At 42.1% G+C, this 27932-nt stretch overlaps 2 protein-coding genes across 2 annotated transcripts; both read left to right on the top strand.

The window, feature by feature from the left end:
- The first annotated feature begins 19383 nt into the window (after nucleotides 1-19383).
- LOC148066717 (ladderlectin-like) lies at nucleotides 19384-20847 on the top strand. Its single transcript, XM_087807561.1, has 7 exons — nucleotides 19384-19394; nucleotides 19473-19532; nucleotides 19799-19814; nucleotides 19903-19985; nucleotides 20089-20223; nucleotides 20303-20411; nucleotides 20715-20847. The coding sequence occupies exons 2-7, from the start codon at nucleotides 19473-19475 to the stop codon at nucleotides 20774-20776; spliced, it is 465 nt and encodes a 154-aa protein (XP_087663687.1). The 5' UTR covers nucleotides 19384-19394; the 3' UTR covers nucleotides 20777-20847.
- A 1641-nt stretch (nucleotides 20848-22488) lies between these two features.
- On the top strand, nucleotides 22489-23933 carry LOC148066716 (ladderlectin-like). Its single transcript, XM_087807118.1, has 6 exons — nucleotides 22489-22631; nucleotides 22886-22901; nucleotides 22990-23072; nucleotides 23176-23310; nucleotides 23390-23498; nucleotides 23802-23933. The coding sequence occupies exons 1-6, from the start codon at nucleotides 22572-22574 to the stop codon at nucleotides 23861-23863; spliced, it is 465 nt and encodes a 154-aa protein (XP_087663244.1). The 5' UTR covers nucleotides 22489-22571; the 3' UTR covers nucleotides 23864-23933.
- Nucleotides 23934-27932: the final 3999 nt, after the last annotated feature.

Raw genomic sequence — 27932 nt, 5'->3', positions numbered from 1 at the left:
AACTGATATTTTAGCAACGCTATCAAATTAAATTGTACATAAATAATGCACCGACACGTGTTTGCATCAAATGTATGAAAAAAAGGATGATGTTGTTCATGAAAATCTTTTTGCAGATAAAAACTTTTAAAATGACATGAAATCAAAACACATCTAATGGGTTTTGAATTGAAATGGTTTATTAATAATAAGAGTTTCTTTGAAAAATACGCATCAAAATTCTCGTGTCCATAACACCGTCCGAAGACTGTCAAAAGTGAATTAAGTGTTGGGCAGAGAAACACAAACACTGAGTTTTAAAGCAAAAAACTGGTACTAGGAGGACAAAAACACAAGAAATAAGAAAAAAGTCATTCCCAAAGAGAGAAAGCTTGAAGGTGTATACCAGGGGTGTCAAACTGGTTTTCACCAGGGGCCACATCATCATAATGGCTGCCCTCAAAGGGCCAGATGTAACTTATAAATGTAACTAAATGTAAGCTAATGTTAAATAAATGTAACTACTCCTTAATGTTAAATGACTTTGAATGTATTACTTGAGAGGGGGCATAACTACTCTAAAACCAACAATTGTGAGCTGCTAACAACATGTGTGATGTAGCATTTTACAATAAAATAAAAATGGCTGCACACAGCCTTGCATGTGGCGCACTAAATACATTGTTACACATAAAAATAAGTCAAAACTTACAGCTCAAGACTAATAAGTTGCAACTGAAATAAGTCTGACAAACAACTTTTCCTGTTGATGCACATGTGTAAGGTAAGGTAAGGTAAGGTAGTAAGTTAAATTTTTATTGTCATCACACTTTTCATCTCAAGCAGAGAAAAAATAAATAAATTGCAGGAAAATCAGTTCGGTGAGTCTTGAGATATGTCCCAACAAGAAAGAAAGTCTCACAACCAGTTATTGGTCACGTTTTTAGGTTCCCCAGCTTATATATTGGCTGTGTCAATTCTTTTTGATGAGTAGATGCCTGAACACACCAAGTGGATCCCCTCTCCACCAGGGCCGGGTCTAGACAGGCATGTATGAGGGGGCAGCCACAAATCTTGTGGGGGCATTGTGCCAGGCCCCCTCTTGCCCCTGCCTAGACCCGGCCCTGCTCTCCACCATCCATTGGTCATGTTATGAAAATAAGTAAATGTGGCATACTTAGCTCCGTGTTTGGTGTCAAAATGTCGGCGTAGATTGTAATCTTTGACAACCGACACTGCCTCATAACACAAAATACATACAGGCCTTTCTCCTTGAAGCACAAACATGTATTCGCCTTCACACCTTTCTTGAAATATCATTCCCTCCGAATCAACTCTTCTCTTCTTGGACATTTTGCGAGGATGTATTTGTATTTCTCAATTCCACCTGTTGGCATTGATTTGGAGACGCTGCAGCCTAGCGATGCGTCAATCGTGGGAAACATAATACCGGTAGGCATGCATTGTGGGTAAATGTAGGTTTCTTTACAAGCCAGCAGCCAGCTACTTGTGCGACACTTTTTCCTGCTGAAATCGGTCATGTGACAGCGAGCGATTGACAGGCCAGGGACTGTGTGTGTGTGTGCGTGCGTGCGTGTGTGTGCGTGCGTGTGTGTGCGTGCGTGTGTGTGCGTGCCGCGATGAGAGCGCGTGCTGCTCAAATCAAAGGCTCGCGGCCGGTTTTCCCAAAGCAGCTGCGCTAATGCTAACACGTAGCGTGGATGACAATCTCGGGTGGGATGATGTTGTTGGTTCGAGACAGACAGACAGACAGACAGACAGACAGACAGACAGACAGACAGACTGTATGGCCCATCGCCCCCCGGCTGGGCAATGAGAACCCGACCCTGCAGTGCAGCGCTGCTGCGCCATGGATTGCGTGCGTGCGTGCCTGCGCTTGTGAAAACCTGACCGAGGCAGAGTCAGAGAAGAGAACGCAAGCAGCGCGAATAAAAGAAGGAAAACCATTTTGTCTGTTGTGGGATTGGTTTGTCGGACAATTTTTTTTAATTTTTTTATTAAAACATACAACTGGTGGGACATGCCCAGAACAACTAAACAGTGAGGCCTCAAGGAGCCACTTCACCTCAATGAGGAGAAGCAGTGGTTCTACTCCCGGCCTACCCTGGATAACCTTGCTTCGCATCCTAGTTCTAAGGTCACGGTAGCAGGCTGTTAACACTGAGTCTGGTTCTTGTCCAGCTTTCTGCCTGTTAAAAGGATGTTTTTCTTGCGTCAGTCACACCGTGAATCACTCATTGTGGTGTGGCTAGGATCTGTTTTTCTTTTCTCCAATATAGTCTTACCTAAACTGTAAAGTTTCTTGAGATAAGATAAGATTAGTTATGATCCGACACTTTTAATAAAATCGAATTGATTTGTTTGATGCACCATTAACCACCCATTATTTGCAAAGTAAATTGACAAATATGAGAGTGTTTCTGACACAAACACATTGTTAGATGAATCATTCCATTGAGAATATTTAATTTGGATTACTCTTATGACCCCTTTTTGCAGATGACAGTTTAATCATATTGAATGTTAAAGCATTGTTAAAACTACATATTGGTCAATTTATAAACTAGATGTTAATAAAAATAGTCACTGGATAAGACAAAAGAAACATTTGGAAACAGAAGATAATATACTATATTTTAGAAAGTTAAAAGTGAACTAAACGTTGGGCGGAGAAACACAAACACTGAATTTTATAGCAAAAAACTAGGCACTGGCACTAGGAGGACAAATACACCAGAAATAAGAAAAAAGTAATTCCTAAACAGAGAAATCTTGAAGGGTCATACCAAGGATTGAGGATTATAATCTGGAACCTGTTGCTTCAGGAAATGGCTTCAAGATCTTTTGATCTGGAATTAGTTGCTGCAGTACTGTGGAACTCAGGAAACAGAAAAGTGGGATAAAACAAATCAGGGTGGGCAACCCATAATTCTCAAAGAGCATTTGTACCTGTTTCCTACAGAAAAGAAAAGCCTGGAAACCGAAAAACTCTTTTTGACTTTTTTTATTTAAATATAATCCAATATAAATTTCACTGTCCTTGTTTGCCTTCACACTATATATAAACACAATATAAATAAAACCCCTGAGTTATCTATCATATTCTCAGGTTCTATGAATTGGTGTGAAGCCCGATAACAGCTTCGCTATTGTTTTACCCCGAGGCACCGCCTCGTCTCTGAGAAAGCTTAATGAACTCGCCACCCAGCAGGGGGCAGTCCACTTCCTATAAAGGCGGGAAACACCCGCCGCACTTCCTCCAACTGAAAACTCAGTGAGAAGGGCGTCCGCTGGGCGACGAGGTTAGAGGGCTAACAAACACACGTGGTTGGAGTCTGCCCCTCATTCGCGTGGACAGACTCCGTTATTACAGTCTCGGCATGACCCGGAAGAAGGGGTTTAAAACCTCCTACGAACTGTGTTCTGAGAGGAAACTCTCGCCATCTATGAACGGCGGAGCATGTTAGCTTAGCATTAGTGGCGAAAGTTTCTAATGACGCCTGTGTTTACAGGCGGAAACACATGCACACTACTAACATCTCTCTCAGAACGAACCATAGAAACGTCATACGTTCTCTTTCTTTTATTTCCTATATATGCCCTTAAATGAATAGGTGGTAGGAGGGTTAAACAGAAAAGATGCGTTGTCGCCGCTGCTGGTCCCTCGGCCGCCGACTCTGCTGCGGCTGCTGGCTCCTCTGCGGATCTTGGCAACGCTCACTTGTCGCCCGCCGCCGCTGTTGCCATTGTTGTTGGTGCTGCTGGGGTGGCTGTCTCTTTGTGACGCTTCCCCCCAGCACCAGATGATGAGGCCAACGAACGGGATCTCCGTCTCCGAGCGCCGTATCCCCGTCGCCCCTCGCCATCACGCCCATGCAGGTGATGGCGGAGCTGTGCTGACTCCTACTACGCTGCGTCCTGGCGGGCCACGATGTTCCGAAACTCCGGACCAAACAGAGAATCCTCAGTTATGGGTCCATCCAGGAGTACCCTCCAATCTTTCTCCGTCAGCGCTGTGGCCAAGCTGTCTAGCCACAGATGCCGGTGGCACAGCTGTCCAGAGTCGCGGAGTCTCCCTCCCAGGATCGCATACGCCTGCGACATCCTGAGGAGCGCAGCCACAGAGTCCTTGACTTCCTCCATCTCAGAAGGTCCAAGGTCGTCTCGGTCCACGGTGAGCCTGTCGAGCGCACCGCACAGGAGAGCCATGTTGTTCGCGAGGGAGACCACTTGTGTCCCCCCCATATAGGTTCTGTTGAACAACATAGCCGTCAACCTGTCTTCAGCTCTAGGCAGAGCTACAGGGCGGCCTGGCCAGAACCGAGCTCCCGGGTCGAAGGCAGCACCTACCAAGGTCACGCAGCCATGGGAGAGGCACACCCCCGCAGCGCGTAGTCCCAGATTTCGTCCAGCTTAGGACAAACAACCCCCGGAACCGCAGCCCTGCGCGCCTCATTCCGCCTGGCCTTCACTCCGCATGTAAACCGGGGTGGCGCGAGTGGACGTGCGGGGGGGAGCTCGACCTCCATGCGGTTTGCCGCGGCGGTGAAGATGCGCAGGAGGACGTCAAGCGAGTAGCGAGGAACCAGCCCGGATCCCCAGCCCGCTTCGACATCTCCGGGCTCGAATCCGAACAGGGTGCTCGGATCCGCCTCATAACACCGCCGGTTATCTTCCTCATCGTAGTCGGCCCACGACTTGGCTGGAGGACCCGGTGTGCTTTGACAGGCCTCGTACGCCTCCCGTTTCCGTCAGACCTCCACGGGAAGCGCACGGCAGGCCCCACAATCAGCAATCGCATGATCAGGGCCTAGGCAGAGAAAACAGAAAACATGTGGGTCCCCCCTCCCCAGGGGGGTGTCGCAAGTCAGGCACATTGCTCTGTCTACATCTATGTTCATGATTATGTCTGCCATGATGCTTCAGGAGCTTTCTCGCTGAGTTGTAAAGGAGGAAGTGCGGCGGGTGTTTGTAACCTTAGTTAGTGTTAGTTCACCCAAAATTCAAACTTCTCCCATTTTCTACTCATCCTCATGTTGACTAATGTTGGAGTATTTTCAGAGTAATCTGTTCTTTTTAGTGTTATAGACAAAAATGTGTCTTCATTTTAACGTAGCGACTGGAGCTTGGATGTCTTTGTATTTATCTTTGTCCAAAATGACCCACTTAAAAACAATAGAACATGAATTGTTCCCAAAAAACCTAAATAGGTTTGTGCTGTCAGCCTAAATCTCTCATGTTGAGGCTTCAATACAAGATGGTTGTCACAGACAAGCAGTATAGAGGTATTTAGATGTTTTCAAGGGCGTCTTTCGACGTAGATGAAGACGACAACAACTGATTTCTAGTCGCTACATTACAATCAACAAATATTTTTGTCTTCAACTCTAAACAATGTTTTGTACTGTATATTTACTGTAGTTTGTCCTGATGAAAGGGCTGACGTTTGTTTTTCTCTTTTCTTAGGTAAAGCACTATTTGACTCTGAAGGAGTATACATTAATATACATTATAAAAATTGTATCACCATCACCATTATTATTACTATCGTTTCAACAATGGAGAAAACTGAATAATAGGACATTCAAAGTGAAATGATTTGATATCAAACTTAATCTAATTTATAATAATGTACATGTTTTTAACTGATTGACTTGCTTAAAATATAAAATATTTTCTATGTAGGCTGAAAAGAACTATATTTCACCAGGTCTAATTTTTTTTTAGGTCTTCACAAATTTGAAACAATATTTTTAAACAAAATTAAGTACAATTCTATAACGTTGTTGTGCGTGTTACTTCAAGACTGAGCCATGTGAGGGAGGGGGGAGCGAGGAGTCCGATTTCTGCGCTGATGATAGTGAAGAACTGATGTTGTTCTTATATCAGCAAAGTTATGTCTTACACTAACAGTTTAACCCCCAGGAAATTATTTTAACTTAATACTGGCTATGCGAACCAAGCTTGGACTCCCGGAGAAACCCCAAAGGACTCTCTGAGAAACACAGTCGGATGGCTTCTCCTGATCCACAAAACACAGGTTTGGCAAACTATCATGGACCCTCAGGAAACCTGCGGATGGTATAGAGCTGATACACGGTTCCATGACCTGGACCAAAACCACTTTGCTCCTCCTGAATCAGAGGTTTCACCTGGGCAAAAGTGCGTCCCTGGGGCCACATGCGGCCCTTTGACTGTATTTATGTGGCCCCCGTAATGTAAAAGTTTTATCATGTATAAATGGTTCTAATGCATTAACAAATGTATTTTGTATTTATTATTCATTTACATTTTCACACTTATTTACTTTTTCCCTCCTTCTTGTCTGTCATTTTTCGAGTATTTATTAATCCATCAAAACATTCTTTTTAAGTTAGTTGAAGACATGTTTTGAAAAAAAATCATATTTTCAAAAATAAAATTGAAGCTTATTTATCTTTAAAAATATTATGGCCTAACGACATTTTTTTTACGGATTTTCTCATCTTTCTTTTTTCTTTACGGCCCCTAACAACATTCACATAATTTAATGTGGCCCTTGAAGAATTATAATTGCCCACCCCTGTACTATAGGATAGACCGAAAGTTACATATGTAACTATGGTTCTATGAGTCCCGGATGACCGCCAGAGGCGGTGCTTCAAGCACTGAATGTATCCATCTCGCGCATGCGCTGTTCGAGTTTAATACCAACAAAGTCACCTGTGACCCCTGATGACCCCGTATAGGGTATATCTTCTGGTGACATCAGAGGATCTGTTCCTGCAGAATCTTCTTGCAAAGTCACAAGGATTCTGAGTGACAGAACGCTCTGGCGGTCATCCGGGACTCATAGAACCGTAGTTACATACGTAACTTTCGTTCTATTTCGTCCCTACTGACCGCCAGAGGCGGTGCTTCAAGCACTGGATGACCCATAACAACAAGGTCACGAGGAATCCCAGTACATACCTCATTGAGAGGAAGCAACAGAGTCGGGCAACAGGACCACACCTAATGGATGAGGAGTGGCGACGTTCACCCGATAGAACCTGAAAAAAGTGCTTGGTGAGGCCCATGATGCTGCCTCACAGATGTCTTCCAGGGTTACCCCGCGTAGGGCCGCCCATGACGTAGACATCGCTCTGGTAGAGTGGCACCTCACCCCGAATGGCAGGGGGTGACCACTTCCTTTATATGCGTGGGTAATAACATCCACGATCCAGTGAGACAGTCACTGTTTGGAAAGAGCACAGCCTTTCCTAGGGCCACCATAGCAAATGAAGAGCTGGTCCGACCGTCTTATACTTGCGGTTGCAGCTACATAGGTCCTCAAAGCCCGCACAGGGCACAGCAGTCCCAACCTGTCTTCCCCTTCCGGGGGAATAAATTGTACCACTTGAATGGGACGGTTCGATAATGACAGAACCTTTGGGAGAAAAGCCATATTTGGCCAGAGGGTAACCCCTGAGCCATCTGAGATCCACCACAGACATGATTCACTCACAGACAGGGCATGTAGCCCCCCGACACGCTTCGCTGAAGCAATGGCAAGGAGAAAAGCAGTCTTAGCAGAAACCCACTTCAGCTCTGCCTGAGCCAGGGGTTCAAAGGGAGGCAGACACAAAGCGTCGAGCACCAGGTGCAAATCCCATGCTGGGGCACACTGTGTGCGTGGGGGGCGTAATCGCCACGCGCCCTTTAGAAAGAGGGACACCAGTCTGTGGGACCCCACTGTGTTATTATCCACCCGGACATGTCGAGAGGAAATGGCTGCCGCGTATACCCTCAGTGTAGCAGTGGACCGGCCACTGTCCAATAGTGACTGGAGGAACTCCAGAATCTTTGGGACTGAACAGTGCACAGGGTCCTCACCCCTGTCTGAACACCATGCAGTAAACAGTTGCCACCTATTTGCATACTGCAGCCGGGTAGAAGGCGCCCTGGCGTTTAGTATAGTATCGCAGACAGCATCTGAAGACGTCAGAAGCGGGTTGGGCCCTGCAGCGGCCAGACCCATAGTTGCAGGCGAAGAGGGTCGGGATGCCAAATCTGGCCCTCTAGCTGAGACAGGAGATCCTTCCTGTCGAGGAGGCGCCATGGTGAGCTGCGGCAGAGCCTGCGCAGCAGTCGAAACCATGTTCTCCCTGGCCAGAAGGGGGCTACCAACAGCAGCCTGTGACCCTGCTGGAGGACGCTCTGTAGTGTTAAAATAATTAGAGCATCCTGGCCCAGAGGACTGCTTTCCTCTTTCAGGGAGAACCAGAGGGGGCAATGGGTCGACTCCTCTGTGGCAAACAGATCTACCTCTGCTCTGCCGAAGATGTCCCAGATATTGAGCACCACCTCTGGATGAAGCCGCCACTCCCCCGACGGAGGCTTGTCCCGAGAGAGCAGGTCTGCGACCTGATTCTGGTCCCCGGGCAAATACATTGCTCTCAGGCTGGCCAGACGTGGAGCCGCCCACAGCAGAAGGTCCCGGGATGCTTGCAACAGCTGTGCAGACCTGGTGCCCCCCTGGTGGTTTATATGCGATACGGTCGACACATTGTCTGACTGCACAAGCACATGTCGCCCTCTCAGGAAGGGAAGAAAGTACTGCAGGGCCATATACACAGCTCGTAGCTCTAGAACATTGATGTGCTCCGAGCAGTCTCGAGCAGACCACAGCCCCTGGGCTGTACGGTTTTGCCACACTGCACCCCACCCTGAGGGGGAGGCGTCTGTTGTGATGGCCTCTCGACAGAATGCAACCGAACCCATCTGCATGCCTTGGAGGAGAAAACGTCTCTCTCTCCACGGAGCCAGAGCAAGGAGGCAACGGTGTGACACCTTGAGTCTCCTGTGCCGGTGCCACCTGGCATCCAAATGAAAGTTGTTCAGCCACCTCTGAACGGGACATAGCGACAACAGCCCCAAAGGGACCACGGTGGCGGCAGCCGTCAGTTTGCCTAGGAGTCGCAGAAACTCCACGTAATGCAACCACATGCCCCTGCAAAGAGGGGAAGGAGGCGGAGCATGTCGTCCACCCGCTGTGGTGAAGGCCAGGCCTTCATTGAGACTGTATCGAGTGTCATCCCGAGAAAAATTGTGCTCTGCGAGGGGACTAGGCAACTCTTTGTAGAGTTGACCCTGAGACCTAGTCGAGACACATGGGAAAGAAGGCTTGTGGTGTCCAGGGTCACCCGAGACCGGGACGGACCATCACAACCCTGGTAAATACCCACGGCAAAAGGGAGAGGCCGAACGGGAGCACCCTGAACTGAAAATTACGTCCCTGAAAGGCGAACCTCAGGAACTGTCTGTGGTGTTGTGCCATGGGCACATGAAAGTAAGCATCCTTCAGGTCTACTGAAGTAAACCACTCCTCTCTGGAAACAGTGCGCCTCAAGTGCCTCTAGCGCTGCAGGTCCAAAAAATTCCCCCGGTTCCACTGGAACACTGTGGAGGGTTCTCCTGCATGCCTCTGTCAGAGGTGATTGTGCCAGCCAAACCTGGCGGCGAGCCTGGACGAGAGTGGACATCAACCGCCCCAGCTCTCTAGACATCAGCGCGAATGCCTGCAGGGAAGCGTTATTGAAATTATGGACAGAAGCATCCAGTGGAGTCTCCTGTAGGGATGCTGACAAAGCAAGCATCAGGTGGGACATAGAATTACCTTTGCGTCTCATGCGTGCCGCTGTGTCATAGGCTTGGAGAGCAGGTCATCCATCACCCGACACTGGGGACGAGGACACCTCGCATCCGGTCTCAGAACCTCATCAGGTGAGACAATTAACGCAGCTATTGAAGGCTCAACCGCTGGTATGCGGCCCAAGCCAAACTTGGGTGCATCCTGCATGGCTGCCAGGGTCCGGCCGTCTGAAGTTGCACGAGAGAAGGCTCTAGAGTCGATCCAGCATGCATGCAACTCCCTCAAATATTCGTCAGATGAGGCACAGTAAAGTTGGCGGGAGCTGATCCGCGCCTGAAAAAAGCACTGGCCGAAGCTGGCTGAGCCTGCGGTATATCCAACTGCAGGCGAGCCAGGGCCGTACGAATGAGCCGTCTTCAGAACCAACAGTAGAGCTGTGGGCAGAAGAACGGGAGCCCGCCGCGGAGGCGTGGGAGGCTACATGCTGTGGCACCACCTCCTCTCCATATTCGGCGAACTCAGTGGCTGAAGCTGCCATGGAGATCTCCGTTAACTGGTCCACCTTGGAAACGAAACAACAGAGAAAAACAACAAATGCTGGGAGCGGGAGGGAAAACACAGTGTTACACATATGAGATAGAAGTATCACAAACGCTGGGAGCGGGAGCGAAAACACAGCCTTCACCAACGAGCGTTACACATATGAAATAGAAGTATGACAAACGCTGGGAGCGGGAGCGAAACACAGGCTTCACCAACGAGTGTTACACATATGAGATAGACGTATCACAAACACTGGGAGCGAGAGCGAAAACACAGCCTTCACCAACGAGTGTTACACATATGAGATAGAAGTAGCACAGAAGCTGGGAGAGGAAGCGAATACGCAGTAATCACCAACAAATATAAAAGAATCCACTTCAGTAGCTGAAAAACAGCAGTACAAATGTCCGGAGTGGGAGCGAAAACACTGCCGTGACCAACAAATGTAAAAAAATAACCAAGAGAGTGCAATAGGTTGCTCAAACGGTAGCTGTATATCAGCGGTATAAATGTCGGGAGAGGGAGCGAATACAGGTTGTACTGATATTCAATGATATATAAATAGAGAGTACAATGTCGGGAGAGGGAGCGAATACACTTCCGTTCACCGAAAGAATCAAAATACAACCAAAAACAAGTACAACAGGTTGTACTGATATTCAATGATGTATAAATATAGAGTACAATGTCGGGAGAGGGAGCGAATACACTTCCGTTCACCGAAAGAATCAAAATACAACCAAAAGCGAGTACAACAGGTTGTACTGATATTCAATGATATATAAATATAGAGTACAATGTCGGGAGAGGAAGCGAATACACTTCCGTTCACCGAAAAAATCAAAATACAACCAAAGCGAGTACAACAGGTTGTACTGATATTCAATGATATATAAATATAGAGTATAATGTCGGGAGAGGGAGCGAATACACTTCCGTTCACCGAAAGAATCAAAATACAACCAAAAGCAAGTACAACAGGTTGTACTGATATTCAATGATATATAAATATAGAGTACAATGTCGGGAGAGGGAGCGAATACACTTCCGTTCACCGAAAGAATCAAAATACAACCAAAAGCGAGTACAACAGGTTGTACTGATATTCAATGATATATAAATATAGAGTACAATGTCAGGAGAGGGAGCGAATACACTTCCGTTCACCGAAAAAATCAAAATACAACCAAAGCGAGTACAACAGGTTGTACTGATATTCAATGATATATAAATATAGAGTACAATGTCAGGAGAGGGAGCGAATACACTTCCGTTCACCGAAAAAATCAAAATACCACCAAAGCGAGTACAACAGGTTGTACTGATATTCAATGATATATAAATATAGAGTACAATGTCGGGAGAGGAAGCGAATACACTTCCGTTCACCGAAAAAATCAAAATACAACCAAAGCGAGTACAACAGGTTGTACTGATATTCAATGATATATAAATATAGAGTACAATGTCGGGAGAGGGAGCGAATACACTTCCGTTCACCGAAAGAATCAAAATACAACCAAAAGCAAGTACAACAGGTTGTACTGATATTCAATGATATATAAATATAGAGTACAATGTCGGGAGAGGGAGCGAATACACTTCCGTTCACCGAAAGAATCAAAATACAACCAAAAGCGAGTACAACAGGTTGTACTGATATTCAATGATATATAAATATAAAGTACAATGTCGGGAGAGGGAGCGAATACACTTCCGTTCACCGAAAAAATCAAAATACAACCAAAGCGAGTACAACAGGTTGTACTGATATTCAATGATATATAAATATAGAGTGCAATGTCAGGAGAGGGAGCGAATACACTTCCGTTCACCGAAAAAATCAAAATACCACCAAAGCGAGTACAACAGGTTGTACTGATATTCAAAGATATATAAATATAGAGTACAATGTCGGGAGAGGGAGCGAATACACTTCCGTTCACCGAAAAAATCGAAATACAACCAAAAGCGAGTACAACAGGTTGTACTGATATTCAATGATGTAAGAAAGTTGGTACTTAGCCAAACGATGATGATCTCCGGAAGTGTCCACGGCAAGCCGCTACAACTTCACCGCGACAAAGTTCATTGCAGTCTCTGGAGGGCGAAAGTTTCGCAGCTCCGACAGAAGTCGCGTGACTACCAGCAACGAAAGAGCTAGTCCTTGAGCTAGCTCGGTGACATGCTACTTCCGCAGCGAGAAGATGAAAAGGAACAGATCCTCTGATGTCACCGGAAGATATACCCTATCCGGGGTCATCAGGGGTCACAGGTGACTTTGTTGGTATTAAACTCGAACAGCGCATGCGCGAGATGGATACATTCAGTGCTTGAAGCACCGCCTCTGGCGGTCAGTAGGGATGAAATAGAACCTCCTTTCCAGAAGATCCGTCTAGACCAGGGGTCGGGAACCTTTTTGACTCAGAGAGCCATGAAAGCAAAATATTTGGAAATTTATTTCAGTGAGAGCCATATAAATAATATTCAGATGTAAGAATCTGTGCTTGACACGAATTCAAGCCCTTTTCCTTTGTTCATCAAAATCAACAAAGAATTAGGACGGGTTCATCCCTTTCCATGCCTCCATTTCAATATGTCCATCATATTTAAATGAAGCACAAGACTAAAATTTCTCCATTTCTGTGATCATGAAAAAACAAAAACAAATGAAAACATGAATTCAAACTAACAGTTTATATTTGTTAATTTTAAACATGTCTGATATGAATCACACAAGTGGATTAATTAAATTTCAGATGAAGTTTAACGAGATTAAAACTGTTCATCAGTAACTTCACATCATCATCGCTTTGTCTGATCGTCTCTGACGTCATTAGAATGTGTGTCTCACCTGCACCTGTTTAACGTGTTTGTGTTTCTGCGTATTCTTATTACATTCGTGAGATAAAGGTAATTTACAAATAGTCATCATGTGATGGTGTATTAATGCAAGTGTGTTTTAAGGACCGCGATCACAAAAGGAAAACCAGCATTTGTTGCGCTTTCATTGAAACCTGCAGCTTAACGAGAAGAACCTGAAGCGATCAAACGCGCATTATTTTGTTCGATATATTATTTTAAAAAAACAAGCTTATAATTCTATATCGTTTTTCTGAATTGCGTAAAATGACTGTCGCACGTTTTGCTCTTTTTATTCTCGATTCATATGATCTTTTCCGTGCGTTCAGTGGAAGAGGCAGGAGCTCTGATTGGCTGCTGTGCATGTCAATCAAATTTTCAACCAATCTGCACAATAACCATTTGATTGACATGCACAGCAGCCAATCAGAGCTCTCTTTACTATTTTCTTATATCATATTTTATTAAATCACGCGATCTACTCGCAACAGCTTCATCGACGTATTGCCCACCGCTGAAACAAGTGATAATATTTTATGTTTTATCTGAAAAGCCGAAATCTGCGAGCCAGATGCAATCATCAAAAGAGCCACACCTGGCTCGTGAGCCATAGGTTCCCGACCCCTGGTCTAGACCTTGCCAAGGACGGTAAGGAGTGTGGTACCCCTAAGATTGGACTCCCCACTATCCCTTCATAAAAAGAAAAAAACTGGTTTCAAAATAATATGATGAGAAACACCATGGCAACATCCACGTTATCAAGTATCTCACATTCACATCTAAAGAGAAGGATGTTTTTCCATTCACTTCTTAGTTTTAATGTGAACGTCCGGTGAATATATTTCCGGCTCCGCTTCTCATTGACTCGAACTCTGTGGAATATCTTTTGATCTCTCGGATACCGGGCGATTTCCACAAGCGATCAAGTCGGTCTGGAGTACAGGTCAGGATGAAAGGCAGTCGCGATCGCTCGGAACAACTCTGACGTCATCGGACGTCATCGATGTTTGATCGACATTCCTCTCACTGAAGAGCATGACGACACATCAGCGCTGCCGTCCAGATCTCAACGAAAGGTGGTAAGATTTTTTCATTTCCTCTCTTTAATTCGGCTTTTACTACCAAGTTGCACGTGAGTGACAGCTGGTACCCACGTGACCGCTGTTCGCTTCAAAAGATCCCGCTCTGCGCGCCTGTCAGTGACGCGGCGTTGTCAGTGACGTCATCGGTGCTGAATGTGGGACTTCTTAATGTTCGCTCCATTACTAATAAATCCTTTATTCTTAATGATCTTTTCACAAGAGTTCATTTGGATTTATTATGTCTATCTAAGACTTGGCAGAGAGAGGAAGAGTTTATTCATCTGAAAGAACTCTGTCCAGTAGGGAGCGCTGTCCTGGGGAAGCCTCGCCTCTCTGGTCGTGGGGGTGGTCTTGCTACTGTTTTTAGGGAGAGTTGTTCTTGCAAAGTGATTCAGACACAGGAATTCACTTCTTTTGAGTCTCAGATGATCTTGGTTGGTTCTACAAGACCTTTCTATTGTGTGTCAATCTACCGCCCGCCTGGTCCTGTGGCGGTGTTCTTGAAAGACTTTAGTGACTTCTTATCTTCCATTATTCAGATGGAATCTGTTCTTATTCTTGGAGACTTTAATCTTCATGTTGATGACATCACATCTTGTTCTGCTAAAGAACTTTTAACTTTAACAGAAGCCTTTAATTTTGAGCAACATGTTTCTGAACCCACTCATCAAAAAGGCCACATTTTAGACTTAGTTTTTACTCTTGGCCTGGACATTTCTAATGTATCTGTACATGATGTCCATCTGAGTGATCATTCTCTTGTCTTGTTTAACCTGGGCTTCATCCCTGAACCTAAGCCTTTGAAAGTTAGGTCTCAGAGGCGTGTCATCTCAGCCGATACTGCAGACAGTTTTTCTGCTATGTTTGACCGTCTTTCCTTTGATGACTGCCCAAACGTGGACAGTTTGATTCACTGTTTCACTACTCATTGTGTTGAAATACTGGATCAAGTGGCACCTGTTAAATCAAATTTGAAAATTCAGAAAAAAAGGTGCCCTTGGACAAATGAAGATCTCCTGAGTCTGAAGAGACTTTGTCGAAAGACTGAGCGTCTCTGGAAGTCCACTAAACTTGAGGTGTATAGACTTCACCTCAGGGATCTGATGACTTCTTACAATGAGATGGTAGAAACTGCAAGATCTGATTACATCAGAAAACTGGTAGCAGCAAATAGGAAAAAACCCAAAGTTTTGTTTGACAGCAATGCATTGTTGAGATTTTTCATTGACAAAATTAAATTGATCAAAGAGAAAATCTCTCCCCCTTTGTTTGGAACCCCTACTGTCTCTGAGCCCCTCTCCTCCTCTTGGTCCTCCTTCACTGCTGTATCTTTGGGTGATATTTTGGCACTAGTGAACAAGATGACACCCTCCTCTTGCTCAGATGACGTCCTTCCTTGTAGGCTTTTTATCAAAGTATTTGATGTAACCCCTTTCCACAGGGGTTTTTCCCAATGCATTTAAACATGCCATTGTGGAGCCTCTGCTCAAAAAACCAGGCTTAGACCCATCTGACCTCAGTAATTTCAGGCCTATTTCTAAGCTCCCTTTCTTGTCCAAGATCTTGGAGAAGGTGGTGTCTGAGCAGCTGTCTTTGTTCCTGGATCAGAGCGACATCCATGAGAAGTTTCAGTCTGGCTTCCGTAAACATCACTCTACGGAGACAGCTTTATTGAAAGTGTCCAGTGACATCATGATGTCGGCTGACTCTGGTAAATTCACTGTTCTGGTTCTTTTGGATCTGTCCTCAGCCTTTGACACAGTTGATCACCAGATCCTGCTGAGAAGACTGAGGGATGAAGTGGGACTGTCTGGGTCTGTGTTAGAATGGTTCTCATCTTACCTTTCTGGGCGCAGTTTTAGTGTATCTGCCAATCAAATGAGGTCTGAATCGGCAGATCTGTTGTGTGGAGTCCCTCAAGGTTCTGTTCTGGGTCCTTTATTGTTTTTGCTGTACTTGATTCCCCTCGGTAAAATCATTCAGAGATTTCCAGATGTTTCTTATCACATTTTTGCTGATGACATCCAGCTCTACTGCTCTTTTGATCCAACTGAGCCCCAAAGGCTGAATAGCTTAGTCAATTGTTTGCTAGAAATCAAACAATGGCTGAGTGAAAACACTCTACAGCTAAATGTGGACAAAACTGAAACACTGGTCATTGCTCCTGATGATAAGGTTCCAGGGTTGAGTCAGTACTTGAGTGACTTAGGTCAGTCTGTCAAACTGAGCCTGAGAAACCTGGGTGTTGTATTTGATAAAGACATGTCTCTTGTTCGACACCGCAGAAAACTGACCAGAAACTGTTTCCTTCAACTGAGAAAAATCTCTAAACTTAGGAAAATGTTGTCGGAACATGATCTGGAGCTTGTAATCCATGCAGAGAAGGAGCTGTCTCGTCTGCAGTTGATTCAGAACTCTGCAGCGAGAATTCTAACCCGCTCAAGAAGAAGAACTCACATTTCTCCGATCCTTAAAACTCTTCACTGTATTCCAGTTTCTTTCAGGATCAACTTAAAAATTCTGGTTCTTACTTTCAGAGCTATTCATTGTCAGGCTCTCTTTACATCAATGATCTGATCCAGACTTACACCCCAGCTCGGGCTCTGAGGTCTGTGGATCAGAATCTACTTATGGTTCTACGCACACGGCTCAGGACCAGAGGAGAGAAATCTTTTCAGGCTGTTGCTCCTAAGCTTTGGAACAATCTTCCTCTCTCTTTGCGCTTGATGGAGTCTACTGACTCCTTCAAGAAAAATCTTAAGACGTTTCTATTTGTTCAGGCTTTTCCTTGATTTTCTGGAACTCCTGTGTTGTTATCAGTATTATCTTGATCTTTAAAGTATATACTTTTTTGAGTATTGTTTTGATTGTTTAAGCGCTTTGTGACCCTGGTCTGGAAAAGCGCTAAACAAATAAAAATGACTTACTTACTTACTTACTTAATGATATAACCGAGGAATGAGACGGTACGGACATGAAACTCGCACTTCTCCGCCTTGACAAACAGTTGGTGCGCGAGAAGACGGCTAAGGACGGAGCGTACATGCTGGTGGTGGGACCGTTTGTTCCTTAGAAAAGAATCAGGATATCGTCTAAATAAACGAAAACAAACTGGTTAAGGAACTCGCTTAAGAAGTCGTTCACCAAGGCCTGAAAAACCGCAGGGGCATTGGTTAAGCCGAATACTATATAAAAACCGCTATATAAATAAATATTACTTACTTACTTACTTACTTACTTAATCTATTTGAATTGGTTTTAAGTTAAATAAAAAGGGAGAAAACAGATTTTCCTGCGTCACAAACATCCAGCCAGAATACAGTATCTTGTCTTGATAACTCTTGACACCTTAAGGTCACGACAGCCACAGAAGTAATTTTGTTAGTCGCCAGTTTATCCCTTTTCTACAGGCCTTCTTCTAGTCTGGACCAGACCTGCTAAAAGAGCAACACAGGGGCCACTTTGGCACTTTGCTTGTAAAGTCAGTACTATAAACTGATCATGCAGGAATGTTTTGAACAGTGAGCTGACAATCGTATTGTATTCTTATGCATCATTCAGTTCTAAATATAACTTGTTAAAGCTCTTATTTTTTCAACTTAGTTGTAGAATTTTGAAGGGCTTTTTTTATATAAATCTCATTTTAATTCTTTATACATTTTTGTATCTGTATAAAGTTATATTATATACAGTCATGCAATAATTTTGCATTTTTGCATCCTTTTTTTTAATTAATATTCGTTACCAGCATTTGTTTTCATGCCCTCAAATCATATCAATGCTATTTTAAAAACTTTACAAGTTATGTCATGCACGCATGACATTAACTTCCATCCATCCATCCATGTCCTGCCGCTTCTCCCCCCCAACCAGGAAGCGAACCAACAACCACTGCGCCCGAACTAAAACTTCTTGATTCTTATGAAGTTTTTTTTTTTTTTTTAAGCCATTAAACATGGTTGATATGTCCTGCCATTAGAAGTGACTAGATAAATAAAGGTTTGACCCTTGATCTCTGGGTGAAGTTGACCTGGAGGTCTACCTTGTGTTGTCTCTGGGTCAAGGTGAATGACCTCCATATTTCTGGATCCCTGGAGGTTGTTTACCACACAACAAAGACATTTGTTTTCCGGTCACCCTGACAAAGGTCAAGAACTCCATAACTTCTTTCATTAACATCCAATGGCGTAAAGTCAAGAAGCGCAGATCCACCACCTCTTGAAATTGATCTTGTTTGTTCAGTCTTCAAAGTCTAGCTAGAAGCAAAGGGTGTAACCACATGTCACTTTTCTGGCTAACTAAGTCAGTGTGAAGAAAAATGTTTGCATGACGGCCCGCAAGCACAAAAGACAAGTGTGTATCCCGTGACCGACAGACAGACAGACAGAGTAAAACTAAAGTAAATAAGGTGGACTTTTACAAAGATGGACAGGTTTCTGCTATAACTGTGGGTGTATGTGTGTGCATGTGTGTGTGAAGAATGCTTATGAGATATGAAATAACCAGTAGCCAATTGAATTAACCACTTTTTTGGGTTTATATACTTGTAAATCTGAGAATAAAGGAGTCAGTGCCTCACCAACCATGAGCCTCAAAGCACATCTCTGTTGGAAAGACTAGTTTAAAAAAGCTATTACACGTTTTGCTTCTAAGTCATTAGACTGAGGGTGATTTAAAAAAGATTGTATTGTTTTAAATAAAACACTTGGGTTGTGGCGATTAGCCTCCGCAATATTCGCAAAATATTAGTTCGTTTTGATAACCCTTATGACCTCTTTTTGCAGATGACAACGTCATGTGTTGCACGAATACAAACTGTATTGTGTATCTTTTATATTAGCATTTATCAAATGTGTGGCTGGTTTTCAAGTAGGAACTGGAGTGTTTAATCATATTGAATGATAAAGAATTGTTAAAACTACCCATTGGTCAATTTATAAACTAGATGTTCATCAAAATAGTCACTGGATAAGACAAAAGAAACATTTGGAAGCAGAAGATAATATACAAATGTCCGTAATCAACCTTTAAAAATGAATGTTAGATTAGATGTGTTACATGAAAGTAAGATACATCTACATACTCATGTGTGTACATACTCTCTTAGAAAAAAAAGGGGGAAGTTGGCTATGCTACAATTCATTGATCTTCTTTATAAATGTCTACGATGTAGAACATTTCTGTGTGTTGACATAAGGGGGAACTTGGCAAAGACAAAAAGATGAGAACAAAAATCCTATATAAGAGTGTTCTTGCCTCACAGAGACATTGTGCGACTGATCATATCAGCCAAGGTTCGACTTCGCTCTTGCTCTTGATTTTAGAACTTGTGTATATTTTGTCCTGATAACTCTTACCACCTCTTATCACAGATGACATCCTCTCTTTCTCTCGTCGTGGTCCTTGGACTGGCCGGTGGCCTGTGGCTTGAAGTAAGTAAAAACTACATCAAAACTGCTGCTCTTGGCAGAAAATTGTATTTTTCAAGTTGATATTTTGGAATGAATGGTTGGGAACATCATAGTTAAATTTGAATTGAATTATTTTCTCTTTACTCTACAGTCTCTGTTCAGCTCTACTTCAACTGTTTTTTATTCATTCACATTTTCTTTGTGTTCTCTTCATGAATGTGAGCAAATCATAACACTGTAATTTCTTCAGGAAGTATTTAAAACATGTTTTGGTATGTTTTTCACAGGGTGTACATGGAGGAGGTCAGTATAATAAACACTCCACTGATACAATATAATAAATGAGTGTCTTCTAACATGTGATTATTCCATGTTTTCCTCTACTGATCAGATTCCTGCCCTAGTGGCTGGACCCAGCATGGCTGCAACTGTTATAAGTACTTTGGTAACGCTGTACCATGGGCTGATGCAGAGGTACGGAACATTCTAGTTATGTCTAGAAAATATTTCAGTGCCAGAACATCCTGAGATATTTGGTGTTGGATGTCTTTAACTTTTTCCTTTTCACATTCCGTAGAAACACTGTGTGGGATTAGGTGCAAACCTGGCTTCTATCCACAGTGAGCCTCAACATCAGTTTGTCAGACAGCTGATCAAAAGCGCTACTGGAAGCAATTCAAAAGCCTATGTTGGAGGTCATGATCAATACAAGGTCAGTGATTCATTCATTTAGAATCAACTATCAAGACATCATTGAACTGCTGCATAAACAAACATTGACTTGTTATTAGGAGGGGAGGTGGTCCTGGAGTGATGGATCCAACTTCGTCTTCCCTGGATGGCATGCAGGAGAGCCAAACAATGCGGGTGGAGAAGATTGTATGGAGATCAACTTTCGTGGTATGAACAATAGGAGCTTTTTGGTTATTTAATTTTAGCATTTACTAAATCAAACTTAAATATTCATATTCACAGAATGTTCCAACAACTGAAGGTTTATTATTGAAATATATTATTTTTTAAATGTAGTTAAGAGTTTCATTTAAGAGCTGATATCGAGACATTTTCCCAAGATTTCTTGATAACAGCCACTTGAGTTCATACATTAAAAGCTGAAACTAGCTTTTAGGCAGGTGTTTACATGGCTGTACATCTATGGTAACTTGTTTCTGACGTAATACGGACACTTTCTTACTCTTTCAGATAAGGGCAATGACATTCCCTGTGGACTCGCAAGAGCCTTTGTTTGCTCCAAGCCTGTGTGATTTTCTTCATCGAGTGAGATCATTCAAATTTCATCCAACATGAGTTCAATAAAATACGAAGCATTCCAAATCCATGATGTGTCGTCTTTTATTTATTGTATCTCATTTGTGACATTGATGCGATAGGCAGTGGCTTTTTATGCACAACGGTAAATTAACTGATATTTTAGCAACGCTATCAAATGAAATTGTACATAAATAATGCACCGATACGTGTTTGCATCAAATGTATGAAAAAAAGGATGATGTTGTTCATGAAAATCTTTTTGCAGATAAAAACTTTTAAAATGACATGAAATCAAAATACATCTATTGGGTTTTGAATTGAAATGGTTTATTAATAATAAGAGTTCCTTTGAAAAATACGCATCAAAATTCTCGTGTCCAAAACACCGTCCGAAGAAAGTCAAAAAGTGAATTAAATGTTGGGCAGAGAAACACAAACACTGAATTTTACAGCAAAAAAACCAGGCACTGGCACTAGGAGGACAAAAACACCAGAAATAATAAAAAAGTCATTCCCAAAGAGAGAAAGCTTGAAGGTATATACCAAGGATTGAGGATTATAATCAGGAACCTGTTGCTTCAGGTGACTGGCTTCAGGCTCTGTTGATCTGGAGTTAATTTCTGCAGTTGCTCTAACAGCAAAAGGCGCTGTGGAACTCAGGAAACAGAAAAGTTGGATAAAACAAGTCTTGTCTCTTGTCTGGGATTCTTCCGCTTATCCGGGTTCAGCAGTGAGGCCCAAACTTTCCTTCCCCCAGCTACATCGTCTAGCTCTTTCTAGGTGACCCCAAGACATTTCCAGACCAGCTGAGAGAGGGGACTTTTACAACGACATTTTCAAAGATGGACAGGTTTATGCTATAACTGTGGGTGTATGTGTGTGCATGTGTGTGTGAAGAATGCTTATGAGATATGAAATAACCAGTAGCCAATTGAATTAACCCCTTTTTTGGGTTTATATACTTGTAAATCTGAGAATAAAGGAGTCAGTGCCTCACCAACCATGAGCCTCACTGCACATCACTGTTGGAAAGACTATTTTAAAAATCTATTACACGTTTCAGGTGATGCTTCTAAGTCATCAGACTGAGGGTGATTTAAAAAAGATTGTATTGTTTTAAATAAAACACTTGGGTTGTGGCGATTAGCCTCCGCAATATTTGCAAAATATTAGTTAGTTTTGATAACTCTTATGACCTCTTTTTGCAGATGACAACGTCATGTGTTGCACGAATACAAACTGTATTGTGTATCTTTTATATTAGCATTTATCAAATGTGTGGCTGGTTTTCAAGTAGGAACTGGAGTGTTTAATCATATTAAATGATAAAGAATTGTTAAAACTACCTATTGGTCAATTTATAAACTAGATGTTCATCAAAATAGTCACTGGATAAGACAAATAAAGATAATATACAAATGTCCATAATCAACATTTAAAAATGAAAGATTAGCATGTTAGATTAGATGTCTTACATGAAAGTAAGATACATCTACATACTCATGTATGTACATACTCTCTTATTAAAAAAGGGGGAAGTTGGCTATGCTTCAATTCATTGATCTTCTTTATCAGTGTCTATGATGTAGAACATTTCTGTGTGTTGACATAAGAGGGAACTTGGCAAAGACAAAAAGATAAGAACAAAAATCATATAAAAGAGTGTTCTTGCCTCACAGAGACATTGTGCGACTGATCATATCAGCCAAGGTTCGACTTCGCTCTTGCTCTTGATTTTAGAACTTGTGTATATTTTGTCCTGATAACTCTTACCACCTATTATCGCAGATGACATCCTCTCTTTCTCTCGTCGTGGTCCTTGGACTGGCCGGTGGCCTGTGGCTTGAAGTAAGTAAAAACTACATCAAAACTGCTGCTCTTGGCAGAATATTGTGATATTTTGGAATGAATGGTTGGGAACATCATAGTTCAATTTGAATTGAATTATTTTCTCTTCACTCTACAGTCTCTGTTCAGCTCTACTTCAACTGTTTTTTATTCATTTACATTTTCTTTGTGTTCTCTTCATGAATGTGAGCGAATCATAACACCGTAATTCCTTCAGGAAGTATTTAAAACATGTTTTGGTATGTTTTTCACAGGGTGTACATGGAGGAGGTCAGTATAATAAACACTCCACTGATACAATATAATAAACAAGTGTCTTCTAGCATGTGATCATTCCATGTTTTCCTCTACTGATCAGATTCCTGCCCTAGTGGCTGGACCCAGCATGGCTGCAACTGTTATAAGTACTTTGGTAATGCTGTACCATGGGCTGATGCAGAGGTACGGAACATTCTAGTTATGTCTAGAAAATATTTCAGTGCCAGAACATCCTGAGATATTTGGTGTTAGATGTCTTTAACTTTTTCCTTTTCACATTCCGTAGAAACACTGTGTGGGATTAGGTGCAAACCTGGCTTCTATCCACAGTGAGCCTCAACATCAGTTTGTCAGACAGCTGATCAAAAGCACTACTGGAAGCAATTCAAAAGCCTATGTTGGAGGTCATGATCAATACAAGGTCAGTGATTATTTTACTTAGAATCAACTATCAAGACATCATTGAACTGCTGCATAAACAAACATTGACTTGTTATTAGGAGGGGAGGTGGTCCTGGACTGATGGATCCAACTTCGCCTTCCCTGGATGGTTGGCAGGAGAGCCAAACAATGCGGGTGGAGAAGATTGTATGGAGGTCAACTTTCGTGGTATGAACAATAGGAGCTTTTTGGTTATTTAATTTTAGCATTTACTAAATCAAACTTAAATATTCATATTCACAGAATGTTCCAACAACTGAAGGTTTATTATTGAAATATATACATTTTTAAATGTAGTTAAGAGTTTCATTTAAGAGCTGATATCGAGACATTTTCCCAAGATTTCTTGATAACAGCCACTTAAGTCCATACATTAAAAGCTGAAACTAGCTTTTAGGCAGATGTTTACATTGCTGTACATCTATGGTAACTTGTTTCTGACGTAATACTGACACTTTCTTACTCTTTCAGATAAGGGCAATGACATTCCCTGTGGGCTCGCAAGAGCCTTTGTTTGCTCCAAGCCTGTGTGATTTTCTTCATCGAGTGAGATCATTCAAATTTCATCCAACATGAGTTCAATAAAATACGAAGCATTCAAAACCAAGATGTGTCGTCTTTTATTTATTGTATCTCATTTGTGACATTGATGCGATAGGCAGTGGCTTTTTATGCACAACGGTAAATTAACTGATATTTTAGCAACGCTATCAAATGAAAATGTACATAAATAATGCACCGATACGTGTTTGCATCAAATGTATGAAAAAAAGGATGATGTTGTTCATGAAAATCTTTTTGCAGATAAAAACTTTTAAAATGACATGAAATCAAAATACATCTATTGGGTTTTGAATTGAAATGGTTTATTAATAATAAGAGTTCCTTTGAAAAATACGCATCAAAATTCTCGTGTCCATAACACCGTCCGAAGAAAGTCAAAAAGTGAATTAAATGTTGGGCGGAGAAACACAAACACTGAATTTTACAGCAAAAAACTAGGCACTGGCACTAGGAGGACAAAAACACCAGAAATAAGAAAAAAGTCATTCCCAAAGAGAGAAAGCTTGAAGGTATATACCAAGGATTGAGGATTATAATCTGGAACCTGTTGCTTCAGGAGACTGGCTTCAGGCTCTGTTGATCTGGAGTTAATTTCTGCAGTTGCTGTAACAGCAAAAGGCGCTGTGGAACTCAGGAAACAGAAAAGTTGGATAAAACAAGTCTTGTCTCTTGTCTGGGATTCTTCCGCTTATCCGGGTTAGCAGTGAGGCCCAAACTTTCCTTCCCCCAGCTACATTGTCTAGCTCTTTCTAGGTGACCCCCAGACATTTCCAGACCAGCTGAGAGAGGGGACTTTTACAACGACATTGTCAAAGATGGACAGGTTTATGCTATAACTGTGGGTGTATGTGTGTGCATGTGTGTGTGAAGAATGCTTATGAGATATGAAATAACCAGTAGCCAATTGAATTAACCCCTTTTTTGGGTTTATATACTTGTAAATCTGAGAATAAAGGAGTCAGTGCCTCACCAACCATGAGCCTCACTGCACATCACTGTTGGAAAGACTATTTTAAAAATCTATTACACGTTTCAGGTGATGCTTCTAAGTCATCAGACTGAGGGTGATTTAAAAAAGATTGTATTGTTTTAAATAAAACACTTGGGTTGTGGTGATTAGCCTCCGCAATATTTGCAAAATATTAGTTAGTTTTGATAACTCTTATGACCTCTTTTTGCAGATGACAACGTCATGTGTTGCACGAATACAAACTGTATTGTGTATCTTTTATATTAGCATTTATCAAATGTGTGGCTGGTTTTCAAGTAGGAACTGGAGTGTTTAATCATATTAAATGATAAAGAATTGTTAAAACTACCTATTGGTCAATTTATAAACTAGATGTTCATCAAAATAGTCACTGGATAAGACAAAAGAAACATTTGGAAGTAGAAGATAATATACAAATGTCCATAATCAACATTTAAAAATGAAAGATTAGCATGTTAGATTAGATGTGTTACATGAAAGTAAGATACATCTACATACTCATGTGTGTACATACTCTCTTCGAAAAAAAAAGGGGGAAGTTGGCTATGCTTCAATTCATTGATCTTCTTTATAAATGTCTACGATGTAGAACATTTCTGTGTGTTGACATAAGGGGGAACTTGGCAAAGACAAAAAGATGAGAACAAAAATCCTATATAAGAGTGTTCTTGCCTCACAGAGACATTGTGCAACTGATCATATCAGCCAAGGTTCGACTTCACTCTTGCTCTTGATTTTAGAACTTGTGTATATTTTGTCCTGATAACTCTTACCACCTCTTATCACAGATGACATCCTCTCTTTCTCTCGTCGTGGTCCTTGGACTGGCCGGTGGCCTGTGGCTTGAAGTAAGTAAAAACTACATCAAAACTGCTGCTCTTGGCAGAAAATTGTATTTTTCAAGTTGATATTTTGGAATGAATGGTTGGGAACATCATAGTTAAATTTGAATTGAATTATTTTCTCTTTACTCTACAGTCTCTGTTCAGCCCTACTTCAACTGTTTTTTATTCATTTACATATTCTTTGTGTTCTCTTCATGAATGTGAGCAAATCATAACACTGTAATTCCTTCAGGAAGTATTTAAAACATGTTTTGGTATGTTTTTCACAGGGTGTACATGGAGGAGGTCAGTATAATAAACACTCCACTGATACAATATAATAAATGAGTGTCTTCTAACATGTGATCATTCCATGTTTTCCTCTACTGATCAGATTCCTGCCCTAGTGGCTGGACCCAGCATGGCTGCAACTGTTATAAGTACTTTGGTAATGCTGTACCATGGGCTGATGCAGAGGTACGGAACATTCTAGTTATGTCTAGAAAATATTTCAGTGCCAGAACATCCTGAGATATTTGGTGTTAGATGTATTTAACTTTTTCCTTTTCACATTCCGTAGAAACACTGTGTGGGATTAGGTGCAAACCTGGCTTCTATCCACAGTGAGCCTCAACATCAGTTTGTCAGACAGGTGATCAAAAGCGCTACTGGAAGCAATTCAAAAGCCTATGTTGGAGGTCATGATCAATACAAGGTCAGTGATTATTTTACTTAGAATCAACTATCAAGACATCATTGAACTGCTGCATAAACAAACATTGACTTGTTATTAGGAGGGGAGGTGGTCCTGGACTGATGGATCCAACTTCGCCTTCCCTGGATGGTTGGCAGGAGAGCCAAACAATGCGGGTGGAGAAGATTGTATGGAGGTCAACTTTCGTGGTATGAACAATAGGAGCTTTTTGGTTATTTAATTTTAGCATTTACTAAATCAAACTTAAATATTCATATTCACAGAATGTTCCAACAACTGAAGGTTTATTATTGAAATATATACATTTTTAAATGTAGTTAAGAGTTTCATTTAAGAGCTGATATCGAGACATTTTCCCATGATTTCTTGATAACAGCCACTTAAGTTCATACATCAATAGCTGAAACAAGCTTTTAGGCAGATGTTTACATTGCTGTACATCTATGGTAACTTGTTTTTGACGTAATACGGACACTTTCTTACTCTTTCAGATAAGGGCAATGACATTCCCTGTGGGCTCGCAAGAGCCTTTGTTTGCTCCAAGCCTGTGTGATTTTCTTCATCGAGTGAGATCATTCAAATTTCATCCAACATGAGTTCAATAAAATACCAAGCATTCCAAATCCATGACGTGTCGTCTTTTATTTATTGTATCTCATTTGTGACATTGATGCGATAGGAAGTGGTTTTTTGTGTACAACGGTAAATTAACTGATATTTTTGCAACACTATCAAATGAAATTGTACATAAATAATGCACCGATACGTGTTTGCATCAAATGTATGAAAAAAAGTATGATGTGGTTTTGAATTGAAATGGTTTATTAATAATGAGAGTTCCTTTGAAAATTACGCATCAAAATTCTCGTGTCCATAACACCGTCCGAAGAAAGTCAAAAGTGAATTAAACGTTGGGCAGAGAAACACAAACACTGAATTATACAACAAAAAACTAGGCACTGGCACTAGGAGGACAAAAACACCAGAAATAAGAAAAAGGTCATTCCCAAAGAGAGAAATCTTGAAGGTATATACCAAGGATTGAGGATTATAATCTGGAACCTGTTGCTTCAGGAGACTGGCTTCAGGCTCTGTTGATCTGGAGTTAATTTCTGCAGTTGCTGTAACAGCAAAAGGCGCTGTGGAACTCAGGAAACAAAAAAGTTGGATAAAACAAGTCTTGTCTCGTGTCTGGGATTCTTCCGCTTATCCGGGTTCAGCACTGAGGCCCAAACTTTCCTTCCCCCAGCTACATCGTCTAGCTCTTTCTAGGTGACCCCAAGACATTTCCAGACCAGCTGAGAGAGGGTCTACCCCATCGTATACAACTGGTGGGAAATGCCCAGAACAACTAAACAGCGAGGCCTCCAGGAGCCACCTCACCTGAACCTTCTCAATGAGGAGAAGCAGTGGTTCTACTCCCGGCCCACCCTGGATAACCTTGCTTCGCACCCTAGTTCTACGGTCACGGTAGGAGGCTGTTAACACTGAGTATGGTTCTTGTCCAG

This window comes from Callionymus lyra, chromosome 14, assembly GCF_982586985.1.
Source record: "Callionymus lyra chromosome 14, fCalLyr1.hap1.1, whole genome shotgun sequence".
In the NCBI taxonomy this organism is placed as follows: domain Eukaryota; kingdom Metazoa; phylum Chordata; class Actinopteri; order Syngnathiformes; family Callionymidae; genus Callionymus; species Callionymus lyra.
This window is presented reverse-complemented; position numbering and strand designations above follow the sequence as displayed.